At 39.5% G+C, this 23,537-nt stretch overlaps 1 protein-coding gene across 1 annotated transcript in view; it reads left to right on the top strand.

Annotated features, from left to right (window-relative positions):
* Positions 1 to 2,383: 2,383 nt before the first annotated feature.
* The window catches only part of cfap74 (cilia and flagella associated protein 74), a gene marked incomplete at both ends in the record, with an annotated part of 47,141 nt that continues 25,987 nt past the window's right edge, over positions 2,384 to 23,537 (top strand). The window contains 20 exons of the mRNA XM_083895423.1: positions 2,384 to 2,477; positions 2,612 to 2,675; positions 2,871 to 3,023; positions 3,855 to 3,953; positions 4,052 to 4,156; positions 4,761 to 4,934; positions 6,731 to 6,841; positions 7,918 to 8,020; positions 9,160 to 9,317; positions 9,513 to 9,726; positions 9,809 to 9,964; positions 11,635 to 11,793; positions 11,949 to 12,067; positions 17,592 to 17,658; positions 17,908 to 17,997; positions 18,218 to 18,403; positions 18,551 to 18,674; positions 20,045 to 20,124; positions 21,367 to 21,489; positions 21,605 to 21,726. Coding sequence (XP_083751549.1) covers positions 2,384 to 2,477; positions 2,612 to 2,675; positions 2,871 to 3,023; positions 3,855 to 3,953; positions 4,052 to 4,156; positions 4,761 to 4,934; positions 6,731 to 6,841; positions 7,918 to 8,020; positions 9,160 to 9,317; positions 9,513 to 9,726; positions 9,809 to 9,964; positions 11,635 to 11,793; positions 11,949 to 12,067; positions 17,592 to 17,658; positions 17,908 to 17,997; positions 18,218 to 18,403; positions 18,551 to 18,674; positions 20,045 to 20,124; positions 21,367 to 21,489; positions 21,605 to 21,726 — 2,501 coding nt within the window. The remainder of the gene's footprint in view (positions 2,478 to 2,611; positions 2,676 to 2,870; positions 3,024 to 3,854; positions 3,954 to 4,051; positions 4,157 to 4,760; positions 4,935 to 6,730; positions 6,842 to 7,917; positions 8,021 to 9,159; positions 9,318 to 9,512; positions 9,727 to 9,808; positions 9,965 to 11,634; positions 11,794 to 11,948; positions 12,068 to 17,591; positions 17,659 to 17,907; positions 17,998 to 18,217; positions 18,404 to 18,550; positions 18,675 to 20,044; positions 20,125 to 21,366; positions 21,490 to 21,604; positions 21,727 to 23,537) is intronic.

Genomic DNA, 23,537 nt, shown 5'->3' with positions numbered 1-23,537 from the left:
TCTTATCTTTTGATGTGTGCCATTCGATCGACTGCCTTCAATTTCGTTGCTCAAATAATGACAGTAAAAATGTCTGATTCTGATACAATATTATATATATATATATATCAGACAGATATAGTTATATATATATACCAAACCTGAACCTGAGTGAGATCAGCTGATTTGACATGACAGCGTTACTTTACAGTGACCCAGTTTTGACAAACTCATTCTAATCATCATTGGATGTTTGGGTCATTTTCTCATTGGGCTTCAGATCTGTTTCCACATCACATGGAGTTCTATAAGGTGACCAGAGCCAAATACAAAGCACCACAATGTGCCTCTAAAACACAACTCACCATCTTAGGAATCGTTCACTGAACTCTCCAGGGATTTGCCATATTATATAATGTCAGGTTATAATCCCCGCAATCATTTTAATCTCCACTCCACTGATTTAACTAACGTAGGACATTTACTGTAAGTTATAACAAGAAATAAATCCTCCGTTCTGTGAAAATGTGCCACCTTTTATTTTTTACCTCATTAAAATGAGGCCTAACCTCTTTTCTGTGCAGTTGGAAGAGTTTTTCAGTGTGTGTAGCTGCAGCAGTTCACCTGCCCTGGATTCTGCTGCCTCACTCTGGGGAGCAGAGACAGACCCAAAGTCAGTGACTGTGGATTTAAAACAACAGCGTCTCTTCCCCCCCCCCCCCCCCCCCACTTGGATTTTGCACAGCAAGTTCTTTTGACACGATGATACCAGGCTCCAGCGCACACTGCGGTGAACTGTGTGGGATTGTATTCTCTGTCACTCAAACACTTCTAATTCTGTTTATTCATCACATCCTTGTGTGGAGTGCGTCTCTCTCTGCTCGTTCTGTTTTCCCCTCCTGTTGATCTATTCTTTATGTATTTGTCTCCCTCGCAGTTACTTTGCTCTCCCTTTATCTCTCCAACAAAAACCAACCTGTTATCTTACATCACACACACACACACACACACACACACACACACACACACACACACACACACACACACACACACACACACACACACACACACACACATACATGTTCGTGCTATTTATTTATTCAGTCTCCCATGGTGATAACAGAACATCCCTGCATTACAGGGCTTCAGTGTGTGATACAGCTGAGCCCACACTTCTCTCCTCCACATACATCTGGTTTCCTCTTTAACATTATTTTAAAGAAGAGATAACACAAGCTTTCCAGTATAAACAAAAAAAGAAAACCCATCTGTGCAAATGCAACAATGATCAACCAAAAACTGTCTTCTTCCAGTGTAAATCAGATATGGCACGCCTGACAAAAGATTTTGCATAACACACAGATTTATCATTCTCCCTGAACCAGCGGATGAATTTTCTGCTGTGTATGGCTCGACTGATATCAGTTCAAAAAACTAAATAAATGAACCAGGGATGATGTGAAGGAAATTGTAAATGTTCTGTTAAAGACAAGTTAAGTCACATGCAATCTATCTATCTATCTATCTATCTATCTATCTATCTATCTATCTATCTATCTATCTATCTATCTATCTATCTATCTATCTATCTATCTATCTATCTATCTTCCCAATAATTAGGCATCAGCACACATTTTCTAGTATGTTTTCAGCTAACATAGCCTGAAGAAATAGACATATAAATGAATAAACATTGATTTAAAAAAAAAAAAAATCACATTTAAAAATCGTGTGAATATCTAATAACAAAATCCAATAAATGAGGTTAGCAGATTTGTATTTTCATGATGAATTATATGTAGCTTCATCATCGTCAGCAGGTGGTAACAGTAGAATCTTCACTTCCTTGACAACTGTGGACGGATGCTAGGCCACGCCCCCTTGCGTCCCGTCTCCACGGAGACGGATGAATTCCACTGTGAGACTGCTGTGAGAAAAAGAAGAGTTTTGAGAAGATATTTAAGCACCTGGAGGAGGACGATTCGAGGTAATTACTTTGCCGACAACCTTTATTCGGCATTGACCGAGCATGAGTTGCCTCGTTTTTTTTTGTTTTTTTTTATCGCGCTCCAAGCTTTGCTAGCACCCAATGAGTTGCTAACTACACTCCACGCCAGATTCCATTTCGAAAACTGGTTATTTAATGCTGTCTTACGTATACTTACTTACCTACGCATCTCAAATACGTGGCGTGAGTGTAATTTATTTTATAAGGTCTAACATTTAATTCGGTATATATGAAATTAACCAGGAAAAAAATGTAAACGAAATATCAACTTTTAAAAGAAGGCCTGCGTTGTTTGTTGTGATGGGAACATGAGTTGTGTTCAGTCATATAAATGTCCTCCTTACCCTCGTTAGGTCTGTGGTCTGGTAACATTTGCTCATCAATAACTAAGTTGAAATGAGTGAAGAAGAAAAGGAAGATTCATGTGGTGTGACGTCAGACAGCAGTGGACTGCTGGGTGTCCACCTTAGCTCTGATCATGACACTGAGGGTGAGTGATAGCACATGTTACACTCATCTCGAGAATTCACTTTCAGTAAGATACACATATAAACATAACTGGATGTTTTACCATGGTTTGAAGAGTCTTGAATATCCTTCTGTCAATATGTACTGTATTTTCAGGTGAAGTGTCAGACCAGGAGCTTCCTCTTCCTCCTGATTTGGATTGGTTAGATGATTTGTCCGAGTAGGTATTTTTCCCCTTTTGTCTCTCCTTAATGATGAAACACAGATGTTTATGTATTTAGCAAAGATAAGATACCAGTAAATGACTCCAGGTATACATTTAGTTTTGATTTAGATGGTTTCTATGTCTTATTTGTATTAAATAAATTAAATATGCAGCTTTTTTTCCTCAATATCATTGTGTGTCTGTCACTAGAGAGGATGATGGTGAGGGTGACTTTAAGGTGGGGGCTGATTATGGTAAGAAGAGGAGTTATGCCGAGACTGCACGGATGTTCAAGCTGAGGCGGAACCTGGACCAGCTGGACTCATTTAACCAACAGAAGGAGCATGACGTGCTGAAAGCCAGGTCTGAACCTGCCAAACAACACACTTGTATAGCCCCAGTATCTCCCAAATGTCCTTTTTTCATTGCTGTTATAAAAAAAATCCCCCCCAAAAAAGCAAAAAGAAAAAAAGGGTGTGACATTACACATCACAGTGTCAGTTTCAGGAAATATCCTTTTCTTCAGGTCTGTCACTTTCTTTCACCCTCATACAGAACAAGTCATTTCGCCAATTGATTCAGCAATTTGCAGGAAATCATTTCAACTGAAGAGAGAACATTTCCCTTAATGTCTTTTCTCCCTCGATTTTCTTCCCTCTTTTTATTTGTCTGCCGCACGAGCCATTAAGCACTCGATGAACTGTGATGCGGTCCCACGGCAAAAATGGCTTGTCATTTTCCTTTAGTACAGAACGTCAGAGGTCATTGTGGAGCTGCACTGCACTCTGATCAAACGCAAGTTTAATGGAACCGGAGAAGACCTGGCTTTTAACTGGTCCACGGTTTCTACTGTACCATGTGCCACGATTCTCTGTGACAGTTTTCCCTCCCATCACAGGTTGTTGCACGCCATTAGACGGCAGAAGGAACAATGGGCAATTGAGGGCTGTTGAGGTGTGTGTGTGTGTGTGTTTGTGTGTCCAGCTATTGATCATCTTCATTACATTGTTTTTTGCCGACACAATTACCCACCATTTGTTGCAATAGCCACAAGGAAATCCATTACTCTGATGCTCTGATCATACTGCACTTAAACAGCCTTGGAAATGATCAGACCGACCTTGATATGTAGCATTTCTCTTTGACAACTGACTTGTGTCTTTTACAAGGTGGGTGTTTTTGTTTGCTTTCCAGGGAAGCGCTGAACCTGTGTCGCCAGAATATTAAAAGTTTGCTGGAGCAGAGGGATAACTTGGAGGAGGCGATAGATCAACAGAAAGCAGCAGACAACAGGTGAGTTCCAAGATGACAACAAACTTCGTCTCCTATGTACATTCAAACTGTGTGCGACACATTTCCTCTCTCCACTCTTTGTTTGTTTTATTCTGCAGCGTGGCTGTGTTTCGTTTACGAGCCCAGCATAAGAATTTGTGTCAAAAGCTGCAGAGTGAAGAGGAGTTGGAAGGCCATATCAACACTGAGCTGCAGCAGCTGGAGTGAGTCAGAGGGGAAATTGACCGTAATTTGCATTTTGCACTGCATAGAAAAAAGCAGCCCCCCCCCCCCTTATTTATTTTATTTTTTTATTTTTTTAATAAAGTAGTTTAGAGTTTATTAACTTCTCAAACACATGCCTGCTAATCTTCTGCAGTGACAAACTAATTAAGTCTTGTGTGGGGCAATTTAGCTTAATCTCTTTGCAAGTTTGTATGCAAATTATTTTTTCACATTGTGCGCATTCGCTGTCTGTTAAAGGTATATTTCTGTAATTCATCAGATGGCATGACTGCTTTTTTGTGGACTTTTTAAACAATTAATTGGGAATTATTTTTGCCTCTTAGACCAACTGATGCAGTTCACTGATCTGTCATTTATTAACAGTGTTTTAGTAATGACTAGGCCTTACTTTGAACTTTAATCTAAGACACTCATAAGATAAAAGGTAAGAGAATATAGGACAAAATCACATGGCTAAGTTCACAAACCTAGACAGAAGGCACAAGGACTAAGGACTGTTCTAGTACATACACACCAGCTGTCAGTGTCTTTCATCTTCTTGTTCTGTTCTCATCCATCTCCTTCTGTGTCCTGGCTCCTCAGACTGGAGCTGAGTAAAGTGGAGTTAGAGCTTGGCAGGTTCTCTTCACTTCGGCAGGAGGTTCAGGAAGAAGAGCGAGTCTTCCAGGTCCTTAAGGCCCAGAAGGCAGCAACCAGGCTGCAGCAGGCGAGGGAAGCCGGCCAAAAACTGCAGTTCAAGATGCAGCATCTCAGAGAGTAGGGAAACAATGATTACAACCTTCTTCGTTTACTGTGTGACAAGTACTTTTTTCTATCTTACAGAAAAGTAATTATTGACCTCAATACATAAATAAGTCAGTAAAAGAGAAAGAGAGTTCTTAATCTGTGCACAGATGAAGTACATTTTTCATAACAAGTCTCATAGTCTATGGTTTGTATTGGTCAGTAGATAATGAGCTATTTAAAGGGGACATGCAAAATCAACTTTTTAATCATTTAAATCCTTATATTTGGGACTCTGGAGGCCCTATCAGTCGGCAAAGTGTGAAAAAAGATGACTCACAATTAGTACTCCCCAGTCTAAGTACAGGAGATGAAACACGCAATGTTGACTTCTGCACTCATTGGGACGTCACAATGCGCTAAATTCCTGGAATTGTAGTCTCGCGGAGCTCCGCTTTGTCCGTAAAACACGCGTGAGTGCTGGCGAGGGCAACGGGGTCCAAAAACCGGAAGTCCGCGAAAAGTTCTATTCTTGGCTCTACAGTGCAGCATAGAGTCCTACACAAACCTCCAGCCTCAGAGGATTTATCTGTCCAGTGGATACATGTTAGCCTGACGAGCCAGACCCACATCAAGATGTAGGGTCTGGGAAATCTCCATAGGCAGGGCTCAATCGGAGGGGTGGGATTAACGCTTGTCTTTCAAATTCCCTCTCCACGCAATAGGATAGCGCTACAACCAATCAGAGCAACGAAGGAGGTGACGAAGTCAGAGCGACGGAAAAATTAGGTGTGGGAGTGCTCTGTGTTTATGTGCTGTTTGGTGAAGACATGCCGTAATCAAATGTTGTAATGGAGATCAACGACTGTTGCCGTTTTTGTGAAAGGAATTTGAGGATTTCGGGCTTCATTGCACATTCAACAAACATCTTTCAAAGACAGAAGAAAAAAATGCCCTGTTGCCGAGAGATTACAACATGTTGGAGTGGCGATAGGTGACACACTGGCAAAGTCGAAAATACTTTTTCAGCGGTGTCTCACCGTTTTGTCGAGACTAGAGCGTGACTTGCCGATGTACTGGAAATGGGTGGAGGACGAAAAGGACGTGGAAGCCTCCGCAGCAGAAGGTGGTGCAGATAAAAGAGACTGTGAGCTGTATTGTTACATATATTGTAATATCATGTGACAGTGTACAATAGCCTGGTTTTCATTACAGACACACGCTCTAACCTAAGCGGTTATGGTCGTCATAACGTTAAGCCCGCCTACCGCGATGTGATTGGGCCGTCCGTTTCTCGATTTCTCAGCTCCCAAGCTCAATGGAGCGTAGCTAGACTGCCCCGCCAGCCAAATTACATTTGCTGCCGCTAGGGGCGTCTAGATTTCTAGGCTAGATACATGTTATATATGACAGCAAAGTGAGTGCTAGAGCCTGCAAATGATCAATTTTCCAAATGCTAACTGCTGTTAGCTCCCAGTAGCCTCTGTGACTGATGTCATTTCGTGTCCCTTAAGTTTCGTTTTACTTTTTTTTAAAGTGGACCTAAAGAGATACTACTAAACAGAGCGTTCTGAACAAGGCTGTTTTGGCAGGGTGATTGATTGACATGTCACAGACATGTTCATTAGGACACCAGGGAACTAGGTTAACTTGGAGAAGTAGGGTTTAATATTTCCCTGTTAAACCCGGAAAAGCAATGTAAAGACTTCATGAATGTGTGTGTGTGTGTGTGTGTGTGTGTGTGTGTGTGTGTGTGTGTGTGTGTGTGTGTGTGTGTGTGTGTGTGTGTGTGTGTGTGTGTGTGTGTGTGTGTGACTGTGTTCCGACAGTAAACAGGCTGCGATGATGAGGAAAGAGGAGCAAGAGAGTCAGAAGAAACTTGAAGAGAGCCAGGCAAACCGCAAGACAGCTGCCAAGTACCTGAAGCAGTCCACGAGAAGGTGATGAAAGTGTTATTAATATTATGAATCATACAGGACCCATACATTGTCACATTCAAATATACTATGCGTTATATGTAGTAACATATAGACCTCAAATTTATATGGAAACATTGTACGTGGAGTTCACTCTCACATTTTAGTCTAACACTTTATCCTCCACATGAGAGTCATGGAGTATCTGAACTCCAGGGCTTGTTTTATTCAGTGGATCGAATAAAACAAGACCCTGGGTTCAGATAAAGGCAAGTTGAAGATGTTTCACGTCTCATCCAGTTATTGAACTGTGAAAAACACTTGTATGAGTGTTCAACTCAACTAAAGCAAGTCCAGTTGCCTCCATTTAAACTCCTGAATATGCCGAATACACATTAAGCTGTTGTGGAGCACTGAGTAAACTGTTACTTCATTACTGTCCACATATACAGGCACTATGGTTGATTTTCAATGTCAAATTGGTTTTAATTTGCCCTGGATGAACACGCTTAACTCCTGACAATCTGACAAGCAAAAGGGAACTGGAAGTGTGCATTGCCTGCAGAAAGCGCAGTTAAGAATGCTGACTACCTGCACTGTTGCCTTAAATCTGTATGTAAGCGGAATTATTTGAAGCATATGACAAAAGGCAACAACTCCATTTTATTAAACAATAATACATAGTGGGAAATAACCTGGACGTAGTTATCATTGGACAAAGTATAGAGATGTAGGTGGAGACCAAAAATGGATGGTAACAAATATGAAATGGAAATTCCTGTCAACTGTTCCTAGATAATTACTGTTTATTTGGACACTATCTGTGATCATCATTATTTTGGGCTTCAAGAAGTGAAAGTAGACATGAGATAGTAACTAAAAGTAGCTAAAACTGTCAGCCAATCGTGACACATCTGTTGAAGTCCAAACAGTTTCACCTGTCATGATACATGATGATTCATTTAAATTAAATACTTACACATGAATGACATGAAATAATTGAGTCATATACTAGTTAATCGTTGTTTATTTTACATGTGTTTGTTTCTTTACTTGACTCGTCATGCATTTGCTTTGTGATTGTCCTCCATTTCCTTCAGGATCCATCAGCAAGAGGCGGAAAAGGAGCAACAGAACCAGCAGTTACTGGAGAAGAGGATACAAGCTGTCGACTCACTGAAATCTAACATAGCAGCCACACAAGTAAGAAACTGCAGCCATCCATACCAGTGTTTTAAGTAATTATGGCAAACTGAGCTTTAGCTTGATGCATTATTCATATTTTCGATATAGCTGCCGTATGGATAGTACACAGTATAAGATCATTTGTGAGCGTATATACGTACAGTAGTGATTTTCATAACAGACTGAAAGGGCTTTAAATATGTAGTGATGCAACTGTATCTAATATTTAAAGCACATTTGGATCAACATAAATGCATGTTAATGTAATGTATTTACATTTATGTGAGAAACTAAGCATAACGCTTATATGTGCTCACAATTTAGTGGAAATGTGACTTTTCAAACTAGACCATTAATGGAACTTTCACAGATAGAGCACTTTATAAACATGTTAGCCTATACGTATCCATCGGAGGTTAAATCTCAGCTGGAGAGAATTTTGAATATGGATTATTAGTGCTGATGTATTGTTAGTGTAGTGTTACGTGTGTGTGTATGTGTGCGTGTGTGTGTGCGTGCGTGCGTGCGTGTGTTCTAATTTACTGTGTGTCATATAAGCTACAAGTAAATTTGACTTTGTTAAACTGATCCGCAGTCATGTAAAATGTTCACATCTTCCTTTAGGTAACATTTATGAAAAATTAACAAAATAAATGCAATAGGGACTTAGTTATTTTTAGTATAAGGTGGAAAAATTGGTGGAAGGTGGAAAATTGGCTTGAGCAGCATGACTTCTTCAAGTTGCAAGTTGTGATGACTTCAACCATACATTGCAAATGAATTTGTCTGTGCAGAAATAGCAGGTGTATTTAAACCATACTGTAACACTTGGTCAACTTCATTATCCATCACACAGAGAAACACACCAGTCGGAGCTGGATTACTTATTACTGATTACTGATTACAACCACTTCAGCATCCTCCTCCATAGCTATGACAGACATGAAGTAGAGATCATGTTTTCCTTGGTGGTGTAAATTCAGTGCTTCTTGCTGTGCTATCATTATCATGCTTATTTCTCTGTTTTCCAAATGAATATTCAACAGTTTAATTTCATGTTTTCGGTAAATGGTTCCTCTCTTTCTTCAAATGATCAGTTTCATGCATAAGTTTCCAATGCAATGTGTTCAAATAAAAATTAATCATGTATTCTGCAGGAAACCTTACGGGTCCAACAAATCAGAGTTAAAGCAAATGCCCAGAAGAAAGAAGAGCAACAGAGACAACTGAAAGAATCCCTGCAGACCCAAGACATGAACAGTATCAGGCATATGTACCTACAGAAAAAACAAGAGGAGATAAAACAAAAACAATTGTGCGTTCTCTTTTCCTCTCCTCTCCTCTCCTCTCCTCTCCTCTCCTCTCCTCTCCTCTCCTCTCCCACATGCTTGTCCTCCACTCCCACTCCATGCAGCAGTGTGTGGGTGTTTTCTCTCGCTGTGTGCACTGAGCAATAGCTGTATGACCCCGTTTCAGTATAATGCAGTGTTGTTGATTTTTCTCTTCTCAGGGAATTCAAAGAGAGACAGCAGTCAAAGAAGGTGGAGATTGTGGCAAAAATGCTTCAGGAGGAACAACTGGTAATGAGCAGTAAGAGGCATCAAGCAAAAATGCCTAAACCTTCAACCGCTGACAGGTTGCCATCTCCAGGGAAGGCAAGCGAGAATCTCCTGCACTACCTGGATCCCAGCCCCCCATCAGCCACAGAGGAGAGAGCCACAGTTGTGAGTGGTTTGTTAGTGAAGTGACAGAATATAGAGCCTGAGTGCATTCTGAACAAGTATTACCCAAATTTCCTCTGTACAGCAGTCAAGACAGTTCAGTGACACCAGCAGCTCATCATCAGCTTCCTCTAACGATGAGGAGTCGGAGGATACCACACTACAGGAAGTGGACCACCAGAGGCTCGCTGACAGCTTGGCTGAGCCTGAATTCTCTGGGCTGTGGGACCAGAACTACAAGGTGCGCTACAATAACAACCACAAGCAAATCCCTGCAAGCTGCTAAAATTAAACACCCATAAATCATCTCCTATTCACAGCTGACATTTCACTTTTCTGTGGCTGTACTTATTGCATTTTTTTGAGCATGTGTTTCCTACCAAAGAGAGATGAATAAATTATCCCACTGAAAGTTCATATTTTAGCAGTTCTGATGTAAACAGCAAAGCTAAGCTAACTGGTTTTTCGTTTTTATGTTAATATAATCAGGGTGGTTTAAAGTTGGGGGGAGTGAGGTTACGTGGGGACAGAGTCGACAAAACACAATTTCAGCTCCCAGTAGCTGAACATCCATCTTGTTAATGCATTCCTATAAACAGAGAATGCAAAGATTGCACACTGGAAGCAGATGAGGAAGAATGCTCATGCACGAGAGTTTGAATATTTGGTGGAGCCACATGCATCTAGGGCAGGCGAGTTGAAATTGTGACGTTCTGTCACTGAGGCAGTGCAAGACTTTAACAATACATCCACAGTCATGAGATCTAAGTACTGGGGCTTTTACAAAGTGTAGTTTTTATGTAAACCTGTGTTAAGATTAAAAATTACAATTACAATTGCAACTGATAAGTAGTGAAACAATCAGTTAATTAAATTCAATCCGTTGTCTTTTATCAAGAAAACATGCCAATATTCCCTACTTCCAAGTTCTTAAAAAATCCATATCCATAATACAACTGACAATTCTTTAATATAATACACAATAATACACAATATTAATACACCCTCTAATCAAAATGCCACAGTTAAAGGGTTGTTTTTTCAGTTTGTTTTTTAGTTCACTGTCATGTAGGTAAATTTACTTCCTGTCTCTTCCAGCAACCCCATAAACACTTGAAATATGGGACGACAGGCATCACTTCTTATTGTGCTGGTGGCCTTTGAGGCCTCAGAGCGAGCGAGTGAGTGTGCTTTCACAGTCAAGTGGAAGTGATCGCTCTACTCCTAGCATGCACATCTCCATGCAGTGCTAAGAGGATTATTTCAATTGCATTACAATAATAGAAACAACATAACAGAGAATAAACTATAAAAATGTAAAGTAAAACAAGGACACTTTAGAGCAAACTTAAGTGATTTTTTTTTACATCAGAATATTACACACCATAACCTCATTAGTATATTTAAAGGGCCACTTCACCCATAAAAGATATAGATTTTTTTAATTTCCAGAGATAAATGTGTTATTCGATCATCAGACTGTGGATCTGAGAGGCGTGTCTCATTCCCGCAACAACAGAGGAAGTTGGGATTGAAATAAATAAATATAACTGACAAGAATTTGACGTCAAAGTCACTTCCTTCGAAGAAAATAACCTAAGACCTACGCTGTGTTTCTGTCAAGTTTTATGAGCCAAAGCGCTGAAAAATAAAATAAAAAACAATCCAACTCTGTATTAGCATGTTAATAAAACAAACTCAGCAACATCATAATGATGTCAAGCTATTCTTCACTTGACCAAGTGAAAAAATGGGTGAAACCGCCTTTTCATTTTTCCTGTGTGTTCTATGTGGAGTTATTGGTAATGGGGTTAAGTCTGAGTTACTTTTTTTTTTTTTACCTGCTTTGTTCCTGAAGTTGCACAGATTTATTATAATGTGTGTCGCTGTCCCTACACTGTGTGTTTACAGATGCTCCAGAATGAGAAGACTAGAGTGGTGCAAACAGAAGTGGAGGTGGAAGAACCTGCACTGGTGTGTGGAAAACTTGGTTTACCTGCTAAGAAAGTTCATGGAAAAGATTTGAAAACGGCTCCATTCACCAGTAAACCAGAGGTCATCCTCTTCAAGGTATCGCATCAAGCACGTCACGTCTGACTCGCAGGAATTGGAATTTAATTGAATTAAGTGTATAATTCTCCATTTATATGATAGTTGACTGTGGAGTTTTTATTATTTACCGCAGACGTTTAATGATTTTCTGTATTTTAAATGGTTCATTTTAGGACTTTGAAGTGGGGCAAACGTATAAGAAGAAAATTGTTCTGACAAATGTTGGCTACACAACGAACCACTGCAAGCTTCTGGGAATGTGTACAAGGCTGACGGATTTTGTCTCTATCAAGTAAGGTTTTTACTTTATCAGAGTTGAGAAATATTCTTAAATATTATGTTAGAGCAGCTTGGTATAGTGCAAAGCCAACCTGAAATTGAGACACATGCACGGTTTTTCGATTTTCCATTAGCGATAGTACTTGTTACTTTTTTAGTACCTGCTCTTACGAGTTTCCAAGCGAGCTGAGACGATACTATGCGTGACGTAGTCAGTCTGCCGTCGACTGATTGATCAGAGAGTGTCGTCACTGGAAGAGGCATGAGTACGACATCTGACACAAGAATCAAACCAGACAATGCCGAACTGTAGATCAATTTAAAAGACTTAAAATACTCAAAACTTGGGTTAATCTCCAACATATAGCAAAGGAAATGTCGCATCACAACCCCTGCCGCTCTCCTTCAGTTCAGTGACTCTGTCAGATGGAGTCAGGCAGGAAGTACTGAACAAATCTTTTTAATTAACTGATTCTAATGATTCAGTTACACTGAAAACAACTGCTTTACAGATCACTCGCCACACTCGTTTGTGCGTGTGTAAAACGAAGTCACGGCAGTTTCATGCAGCCGTGCCATGATGACACGTTGAGGAGGAGCTATATTGTAACCAAACCATGTAGTTGTGTGGCGTGACCATGTAGTGGAAAAGCGGCATAAAACCATGGTTCTCAAACTGTGGTAAGCTTGTGCACCACAAGTAGTACGTGGTAGTACTTGTAGTAAAATCAGAAATACTGATGAAAATATACACTACTGTATATACCAGGATATGTAATCAGAGTGGAGCTGAGGAATTAGTATAATATATATGTGTGTGTATATTTGTGTGTGTGTATATATATATATATATATATATATATATATATATATATATATACATAGTATAAATATATATATATATAGATACATAGTATAAATATATATATATATATATATACATTGTATATATAAATATACACGTATATATACACACATATATATGTATATACATATAAAAGGTGGTACATGGTATAAAAAGAGAGAATCACTGATCTATAATTTAGCCAAGGTATTAAAATGTGAGTTCTCGCTCATTGTTTTACTTCATGTTAGTTTTTTATTGTTGTTTTACAGCAGTTGGCATCCACATTTGTTGCATTACACCTTCTGTCCTCTCTGTATGTTGAACTGCTTCAATTATCCCATGGAAACATATGCGTATGGATCACCACTTAGGATTCCAATACAAGCTCTTATTGTCATTTTTGAAAGATGATGGAGTGGACGTGAAAAGCAAAGCCTGTCCTCCCACATATGGACGCCAGCTTAGCTCACCACGCTCACAGCTTCTCTTGTGAGACTCAGCTCTGTGAGTCACTCTGTGTCTCTGCCATCTCCTCACACTCAGCCTGCTCACAGCCTACAGGCCGAGGAGAGATGTACTCTTCTCCTGGTCACTCACTGCGTATCACCTCCTCATTAGCTTCCCCATGACTTGATGTGGTTACTTCATCTGATTTGTTTTTTTCCGCCTAACTGAGTGAACGGTCCCTCAAGCAGGGCAAGTTTAAAGCAACCGAGACTGGTCTTGAGCCTTCGTGCTTGACCACTTGTCACAACATATCACTTTCTATAGCTATTAAGTTGAAGTAAACACACATCTCACCAAATTGATGAATGTACTCATACGGAATAATGCGCATTACACCCATTCACGCTCTCTGATTCATGTCGCTGAAAAAGCAACAGTCAATATAATTTTAACCTAAATTTATGCAGATAATGACCAAATGTATGTAGATAATAACAGCAAGTATTATTACTAAATTTTTACCTTTTATTTTTTAAATGTTTTACCATTTGTTAGAATAACTTTTGCTGCATCTCTTTTCATTGCACTTATTTTTTCACTGGAGGACAGGATATTTACAATGTGGTCAATAATTAATGGTGATCATGATACTATCAATCATTCTGTTAGACATCTATAACAGGAAGTTTCTATGGGAGGACGTATCTTATCCTCCCATAAATCCCATAAATATGTTTCTAACATTACTTAAATTTGGTAATAATGATTCCTTGCAATGCCAGGCTTTTGAGAATTGTAACTTAGTCCCAACCTCCCCAATCACTATCTCTGTCCTTCGTGCAGCTTCAGCCCTCTTGCGCCCTTTTTTGCTTACGCAGTGTTATACCTATGCCATGAATTAGTGTTTTTCCCCGTGACATGTCTCGGTCTGGTTGTACCCTCAGTTATGCAGCAATGAACGCCAACTTTTTTGTTAACAAACTTAAGACACAACAGTCATTGCAGATTATGTAACTGATGAAGCTGACATGGTTTTCTGACTAGATTAAAGTCTATTTTGTAATCCCGCATTTGAAAGGAAAAAGTAATTTTTTGTTACTTCCTAAATTTCGGCACAATTCAGTGTGTCATTATCCTGTGTTGTTGATAACTGCAGTACAATTTGAATGTTGTCATATATCTCAAATATTTCTATATCTTACTGATTATTTACACCAGTTAATGTTTTTTTGAAATATGTTTGTAGGTGAAAAACAGAAAAATGCCACAAACATCCAATGAAAACACCCAGAAGGTTGCTGGACCTAAACCTTCAGCACAGTAAAAGAGAAGGAAGGGATCCACACACCTCCCATTCAAAGGACATTAAATCCTCTGAGAGCTCTATATGAGCAGATCTTTTGCTTCTCTTTCATTGAGATAATGTATTTATCTGAGTGAGGGGGAAAACTGAACTGAATCATGTGCATCCTGTTTCTGCCACTATAACTTCCACACGTTGTTCTTTTCATCTTCTGGGTGTAAAACCTGCTGCTTATTCACACGTTTAAAAACCTACAATATTGAGATCAGTCGTGACAACTCTAAAGCCTCCATGGCACACCCAGTGAAAAACATTAAACATCAACACAGCAGGAGAGAGAAATATGGAAAAAGGAACACACTGGGCTTTTTCTCACCAACCCATGCTTCCCTGTACGCCCCCTGAGTTTCTAAAAATGGTTCCCCACATCCCTCTACCCCTCCCAGCGTAGGTGCATCTGTGCCAGAATGGGCTCTGCTGTGTCTTTTCACTACTGGGACAAAAAACACAACAGTGCATGCTTGCCAGACTTGGTGTAAAGCCATACAGAAACTGAACTTTGGCAGTTAGTATCACTTCCTCACATGTATTGGAAAAGGATTTGCTGAGAGGAATACACCCCTCTGTGGACTGTGTGTTTCTGACATGGTACAGCCTGAGACTGTAGTAGATAGAAATGGTGGCACCCAGGACAAGATGCTGAAGCCTGCATGATTCTCCAACACTTCTTGGAAGGGAAGGGTGAGGTGAGGGATGTTCAGCTGCAACATACAACTTCACCAATAAATTAATTTTACAAAATATACATTTAAAGGTGAATTATGTAATAAATCTAAAGCAACTGGCCATAAAATCCTCCTAATATGTCACAGAGACTCAGGAATAATGTTCATATAACAAACTGAACTCACCAACAACAGTACAGCCAAAATATTTGCATTAAAAAAAATATTTTGCAGACTGCAAATCATGTTTATGTTTTGAAATCGTGTTTTGGCATATGGCGCCGTCTACCAATCATTGCAGTCAGTAGAGTCTCAGCTGCCGAGCTTGCCAGTTACGTCAGAAAACGAAACCTAAAAGACCTTGGTATTTTGAATTTGAATGTAGTAACCGTTTTTGGCCACATTCTTACACATGGCACCTTTAAACATCGTTCTAAAGTGGAACATTTAAAGCTGCAGTACGTAAATATGGGCGATTTTCGTTGTTGTTAGCATTCTGCCTCAGTTGAGTCTGCATGAACAGAAACAGTGTCACATTATTTACTGTATATCTGCAAATGGGCTCTGTCAAGCAATACTATCAGACCTAACTGAGGGAGCATTTGTGTGTATACAGTTACAGTGCAGGACCCAGAAGTGTTAATCCCGATTATATTGCTGAACAACTGGGATTATGGAGCAGTCGAATTCACTTCTGAATCTTTTCCTTGTCATATTCCAGACTGTTTACAGCTGTACTGAGAAATGCACATCTTAATCAGCATTGTTTTAACTAATTTGGACAAAGATCCATCCATCCATCTTTTCATTTTTTAAGTCATACTGAAATGTATTAGGATATTGATCTGCTACAAGGTTAAACAGTGTTGTTACACATTTAACATTCCATGGTCAAAGTTTGATTCTTCACTGTAGATTGTGAGGGGGATTTAGCTCAGTAACAGAGTCAGAATGCTTGTTGATTTACTTCAGGCGACGCCAATGCAGGAACGACTGAAATGTATTATAGAATACATGGCACACTTAGTGGTACTGTACAGCTATGGTCTGAACGTCATCACTGCGATGGATTTGCTCTACAATGTGGCCTCATTTGCAGCTTTTTTATGGAGGGCTGTAGCACGCTGTTCCAAACACTGGCTCACTCAGCGTTTAATCCCAAGTGAACTGCTCTATTTTTCTTCACGTCTTTTCAGACCACCTGTTTTGTAACTAGGAAAGACGATGGTTCCGATGAGGACAGATATCAGCCAGGACTGAAAAAGAAATTCTTATAAAAGTAAAATATGACTTAAATGATGTATCTGACCAAGTCTGACTGGTTTTTGACACTTCCACGTCACTGTGGTGATCTGGATCTTGGATCCAGGTAGCCTGCAGACCAAACACTGACAGAACACTGATAACATTTTACTCAGATTTCTAATTGCTTTTTTGTTTGATGTCTTGTATTCCTAAGCCTAATATTGTGTAGAGTTGTTTTGTCAAAAGCTTTGTCTTTTCTAAATATACAGAATTGCATCCCATTTATGATTGATGTGCAGATGCACCATTGCACCATTTTTTTATTTTGCCAATGTTAATAAATAAGGAATTAATTAACTTTTTTGATTCAGAATTTAACTTTAGGGATAATATAACATCTTAAGACACTGAGGCTGTATTCCATAAATGTGTATGCTTCTTTATCGCTCGTGTTGCTGCATGGGCTGCATCGTTTTTGTTTATGTATTCAATTTCACAAATCCTTGTTTTCTCTGGCTGGCTGCTTGCCATGTTTGTGTTTATTGACCTCGTTCCTGTGTCTCTGGAACTGCAGCAACTTATTAAGCTCCTCCGGGCAACTTCACTTATTGCATAAACATGTGCTCTAAGATGCACATGTTGCTTTGAACCGAAGCTCACAAGCCTCATGTTTCTTTTCTGGTCTGGAAATAAACTTTCTGTTTGTGGTATGGAACATGCAGTGCGATATATTAAGACTAGGCTGTGAAATAATACCAGATCACTCTGTTCCACACTGCAGTGCTCTCTCTTTATTTTATATTTATAGGTTATTGTTGTGCACATGAAGTCTTGAAAATAAAGTTATTTTAATTGTCAGGTCAAATAAAGTACAGTATTTCAAAACAGTGTTAGCTAATTTGTTTAATCCTCAGCTTAATCAGTAGGATGTCAAATTGTCAAATTATTAACTGTGTTTTTTGTGTTTCAGCTTTGAGTCTCCAGGTTTTTTATCTGCTGGGATGTCCTGTGACCTGCAGGCAGTTTTTCAACCTATGGTTAGTTGCACTGCCACTCGTTACACCTCTCCTCTGCATGTTACAGTTAAGAGAATCTGGCTCAAATCTATATTTTTTGTGTGGTGTTGATGCCCTTTGAGCACTTAATCATGTTGTCGATCTTTCAGTCTGTGTGTCTTTGGGGAAAAATAAACTCAGTAGGAAACACGGGAGCATTAGATTTGTGCGACAACTGCAACAAGTCGTCGCACATCTTTTCTTTTCCTGTCCATTATCTGATCTCTGCAGATTAACGAGGACATGGATGGACACATCCTGTTTACATCTGCAGCGGGTTCCTTCTCTGTGCCTGTCAGATGCACCACAAAGAAATGTGAAGTGAGTATTGTGCAACAGCCAAAGCTATTTTCTCATAGCTAATAATGTAGGAACAACATTTTTAAATAAATTTTCATACTGTATGTTACATTTGTGGAAAGCTATGTTTACACACACATATACATGTCTCTCTATATATGTGTGTGTATATATATATATATATATATATATATATGTGTGTGTATATATGTTGCTCCATGAAAATATATTATTTCTGTAGCTGGAGGTTGACGGGCAGTTACTTGACTTTGGTTCACACGTGGTGGGCCAGACTATTTCACGGACTATCACCTTGATGAATAAGGGTGCACTGGGCACCCTCTTCAGCCTGGACACGTCCACACGTCTCGTTCCAGAAACTCACCATGTCCAGGCCCCATTTCCAGACTCTGCTCTCACATGCCAGGTCAGACTGTTGATCTAACGCCTCAGAGTTTCTTTAATGGGCCAATTTCTAGTATTTATGCAAATCATGCAGGTTGAAAAAAAAAAACATTTTCATCTTCTTTGACGTCTGAGATATAAATAATATGCATGTGCTGTTGGCTGACAGGAGACAAATGGTGAAAGCACAACATCTGACAGTCAGAAGACCTCCACATCCACGGACACTGGAGAAATCCAGCCAGAGCGTCAGGGGCCGGCTGAGGCAACACAGCATGAGAAATCAAGTGATGGTATTTTTCAGTACATATCCACACATGCTCAATAAAGTCTATTTACACCAGTTTATACCCCAAACCAAAGTTTGGCATGGACTGAAACCTGAACTTGTACTTCCACTTTTTTGCTCCTTATGAACCTGTCTGGTGCTGATATTGGCTATTTTGGATGGATTGACATAAGATTTCGGGTTTGGTTACATCGTGATCAATTCCTACATATGTGGTGATTCCATAAATGTACCATATCAGATTTTTAGTGTAGTTAATTACGTCCGCACCACCTGTTCCTGTTTAGATTTAATACTAATATTGTGAACAAGGAAAACAGTATGTCGAGCTAACATCAACATGTCCATTGCAGCAATTTGGAGTGGGTCACAAAAGCACTAGCATCACATGTTATTCTTATACATTCTAGAGCAGAGGTATCGCGGGCCACTGGCAGTCCTCCTAATTGATTTAATGTTTGTGTTCTTGGTGTTTATAGATTCACTTTGCATCATAAATTAGTTTTTTTTATTGTGAATTCTACATCATTCCACATGAAAGTGATCAAAAAAGAAATGAATGCAATATCATGATGGAATATCTTGTTATAATATTGAGTTTATATCACCCACCCCTACTTTGTGGAAAGCTATGTTTACAGACATATACAGAACAGTTGTTTTCTTCCATCTCAGTTGGCCTTTTTGACCTCCTGACCACACTTGAAGTTCATGTGGCCCCTAGGTCATTTGAATTTGAGACCCTGAGTCTTAACTAACATCCTTGCCTAAAATCATACTGAAAAACAGGATGAGTAATTAAAAAGAAATTCCTCCTCTTTCCATTGTTGTTAGAACATTTGGTTCCTTTAAGTGAAACACACACACACACACACAAACTCATTCAGATGGTTCACCTTGCACTCACAGCTGGTGACAGGGAGGCTTCTTCTCTTTTATGTTCCCTCAGATGGCTGCACTCAGCACTTCCCTCCTCTGATGCTTTGATAAGCTGTTCAGTTTTTAGCTTCTGCTCTGCAAGCTTTTGGAAAAACTCTATAGAAATGGCTTTTTCTCATTTTTTTTCACCTGCTTCTGTTTGGAAATGGTGTTGTTGGCCAAATTGTATTGTTTTTCTACTGGGGCTCACAGTATTCGACACATGCATGTGTGTTATTTAAATTTTTTCCTGATTTGAGTATATAGAACTTTTCTAGTATTGATGACCACTCAAAGCTGCTTTACAGTTTTTATCATCCAACCATTCAGTCATATTTTTATACAACGCATGTAGACATGTAGCATGAATTTTCTTCTCCCCATATACATGTTTACACTTTTTCCTCCGAGGTACACAAATTTCTTTGTGTTGTGATTCTGTGTTTTGCTTCTCAGGAACAGAAGCTGTTGGTGGAGCTCGTGTGTTGACCGATGACGAGAGCCACCAAGACACCAGTGATATAAGTCTAGGAAATGTAAGTTCATTATCATAGTACTTAGCACTTTGCATATCATGATATGCAAAGGGAATATTCAGATAAGACAGAGTTTAGTAAAGCTAATATAGAACTTTGTTTCACAATAAATGTCATTTATTGATAAATGACATTTGGATAGTAGCAGGAGCTCCTGTAGATGCCAGGTTATTTATGATTTGCTTTATAACTAAACAAAATGACTCACTTTGAATGAAAACATTGCCTCACTTGTGCGATAAACTCTGGAGGCCAGAAAGCTGCATAGTGGCTTGCGCTGTTGCCTCACAACAAAATAGGCCCGGATTTGCATGTTCGTTTTGTGTGCGTGTGGGTTTCTCCAGGTACTCCTGTTTCCTCCCACAGTCCAAAAACGTGCAGAGGTTAATTGGACACTTTGCAGATCCTAGCAGACGTTGGTAGTTCCTGGACAGAAAGACTCCATCCAGCTCACAGGGTCAAACCCACAACTTTCTATAAATTAATTGGTTATAATGGAGCCGATCCTGTAACTGAATGAGTGGAGACACCTTCTCTGTGTCTGATAAGGCAGTTATCTCCATCTGTAGACGACTCTGCCAGTCACTGTCTTAGCTCTGATGCTGCATGTGCCATGTGGCCCATGTGAAGCTCTGGAGTTGTTCAGGGATCATTGCGTCTCTTCAGTGGGGGGCTAATGGTGTATTGCCTCTCTCTCTGCATTGTTATGGGTGTGTGTTGCGTGTGCCTGTGTGCTCGCAGCTTGATATGCTGGCATTTTGACTGATGATCTCACATTGTATAGAAGAAGGCTGGTGAAGGCTTAAATGGTAGATTATCCATCAAGCTATCGTGATTTCACAGCACTGAGTCTTTGGCTGTACGGATGACTTACTCTTCTCTTTTGTTTTTTTTTGTTAATGCACTCATCAACATGATGCTTTTAAACATCCTGCACTGCCTTTTACTGTAGTTCGATTCCATACATTTCCATTCATAGAATTAATTTAGGTCCCTTTTATATACTTATTTTGTCATTCATCATTTTCAGTGATTTCTTTGTTTTTATATTTTTGCTATTAATTCCATTCATTCCTATATGCTTTTATAATTCATTTGTTGTTAATAAAACAGCCTCACCAAAATGTCCCTGCACTTTACAGTCCAGGTTTTAGACTAACCTAGTTTCTGTCTTGAAGATGTGCTGAGCCATTAAATCAAAATGAGGTGTTTGAACGGTGTGTGTGATGTATACGCCCGCAGGTTCGAGATGGGGAGATTGGACCTTTTCAAAGCATCAAACTGGAAGTTATTTTCACTCCAACTGTTCCAGGAGAGGCCAAATTGGACTTTCTCATCAAGTTCTCTCACCCATCCAGTAAACCAGTAAGTCTTGGAAACTTCAGAGAATAAAGTCCTAATGAGCCATAAATATTAACTGGTTTTGTCCACATTTTATGTAAATTACTTTTGACTGAAGTTACTTATATCATTCAATCAGATACCCGTTAATGTGAGGGGAATTACAGTCAGCATTCCTGTGTGGGTGATTCAGCCCAACATTGATCTGAAGATCTGTATGTTCGACTGCTTATATCAAGACACCATCACAGTCCAAAGCAGGTGGGTTTCAGAGCCAGACACCGTGGCATTTACAGATGTATTTATGTGACCTTTACAGCTCACAGTGAAATGTCTGAGGGAACAAGTGAGGGATGACCATCATTCTGATTGTGTGACCCACTTAAAGCTCAAGTGTGTTGCTTTTAAATGTAAACAAATGTCCACTACATTCAGAGTCAAAGTCAAATGAGTCCACATAATTCTCATAAACCCATCAGCTCCCCATGACTCTCTTAAATGTTTCTCAGCACAGCAGTGTTTTCTTTTCATGTCACCCAGCGGCATTCCAATGCTGCGCACAGAGCGACACATTAAATGTCACAATTGATGAAAGCCAGGCGGAAGCACAACAGCTACATAGTGGCAGTAAAGTGAGACAGCTGTAAACACCAAGAAGCGCCCACGAAAAGTTTCAGAAGTGGACTCTACTGCTAAAAACAAACATGGGCATTCAGTCGGACTTCACAATCATATTTTAATCGTGCTCACACATCATGCTTTTTTGCAGAAGTGGTTGTCCAATATTTAGAATCCATGCTCCACCAATATAACACAAAGCAAATCAAGTGCACCCTTAACAACTGCCCGATTGCATGTCGGCATGTTCAATCACAGCTGCTGCTGTTCCTATACCATGCTGCTCAGTCTGGACGAGTAGTGTACCACGCATAACTTATCAAAGTGCCATAGAAACAAAATCTAATGTCCTCGACAGCAGATAGCACCACTTCTCTCTCTCTCTCTGAGAATGAAGGCGAGAGAGAGAAGTGGTAAGTACGCTGGCAGTATTTTAGTAATTACTCAGTTGTCCTCAGGGGGCGATAGAAGTTTCTCACTGGAGCTTTATGCAGAACATCTTTTTTAAGGATGTTGGGAAGCAGCATGGGATCATGGGAATTATTGTCTTTTTGTCATTTGGTTCCCATGTGCAGTTTTGCTTTTTTTACGGGGAGCGCTTTGGTGGCAGAACATGCAGCAAAAAGCAATGAGGAGTTGTGATCCATTAGTGACTAATGCACATAATAAAATTGAAAAAAAAAAAAAAAACACACTGGCTAACCAATAGTGCCAAATATTTCCAACCTCAAACTGCTCTGTCTCTTGTCTCTCCCTTGAATAGAAATACAGATTTCTGTGAATTTAAAGACTGTTGGAAACATTTTAGCTAATGCACACTACTCAACAAATATATATATGTAACATGAATGTTTTAATGCAAGAATGTCACATGTTTTATTTTTAACATCATCAATACAATTTAAATTAAGTAGAACAATGATGGAAAAGACACAAACACAGCACACAGAAAATTATGAGCTTTAGCTCCCTAGGACTACAGTTTGAAAAGCACGGACTGCTGACGTAGCATGTCGGCTTATCTGCCGAATGAAATAATAAAACTCCCTAACACTCAGACTCGCTGCCAGAGCAAGCGTTTCCACAGAAAAACAGCTCATGGAAATCCTTCAAAATTGACATGGCCAGCTTAGTTTTCAGCCTGCAAAAACATCCCCAGCTTATTATGCTCGGAACCATGTGTATTGAGATATTCAACTAACAAGCAGCCATAACAGAATAGAGATGTATTAGCTGATAAATCTTCCTAAACAAAGGATGATGTGAGGGAGCAGGCAGTAAGCCCACATCCCCACAATCCTCTTTGGTTCATACGACAGAGCAAAAGTAAATCCTTTTTTTTTTTTTTTTAATCATGGATGTGATACATTATGTGATTATACATTGACAGGAGGTTAAAAGTACACCAGAGGTCTATAACATATACAGGCGTGTGGTCCATCACCTCACCAGTC

Source organism: Microchirus variegatus, assembly GCF_963457635.1.
Source record: "Microchirus variegatus genome assembly, chromosome: 9".
NCBI lineage: Eukaryota > Metazoa > Chordata > Actinopteri > Pleuronectiformes > Soleidae > Microchirus > Microchirus variegatus.
The sequence above is the reverse complement of the archived record's forward strand: the minus strand, read 5'-3'. Positions and strand labels throughout refer to the sequence as shown.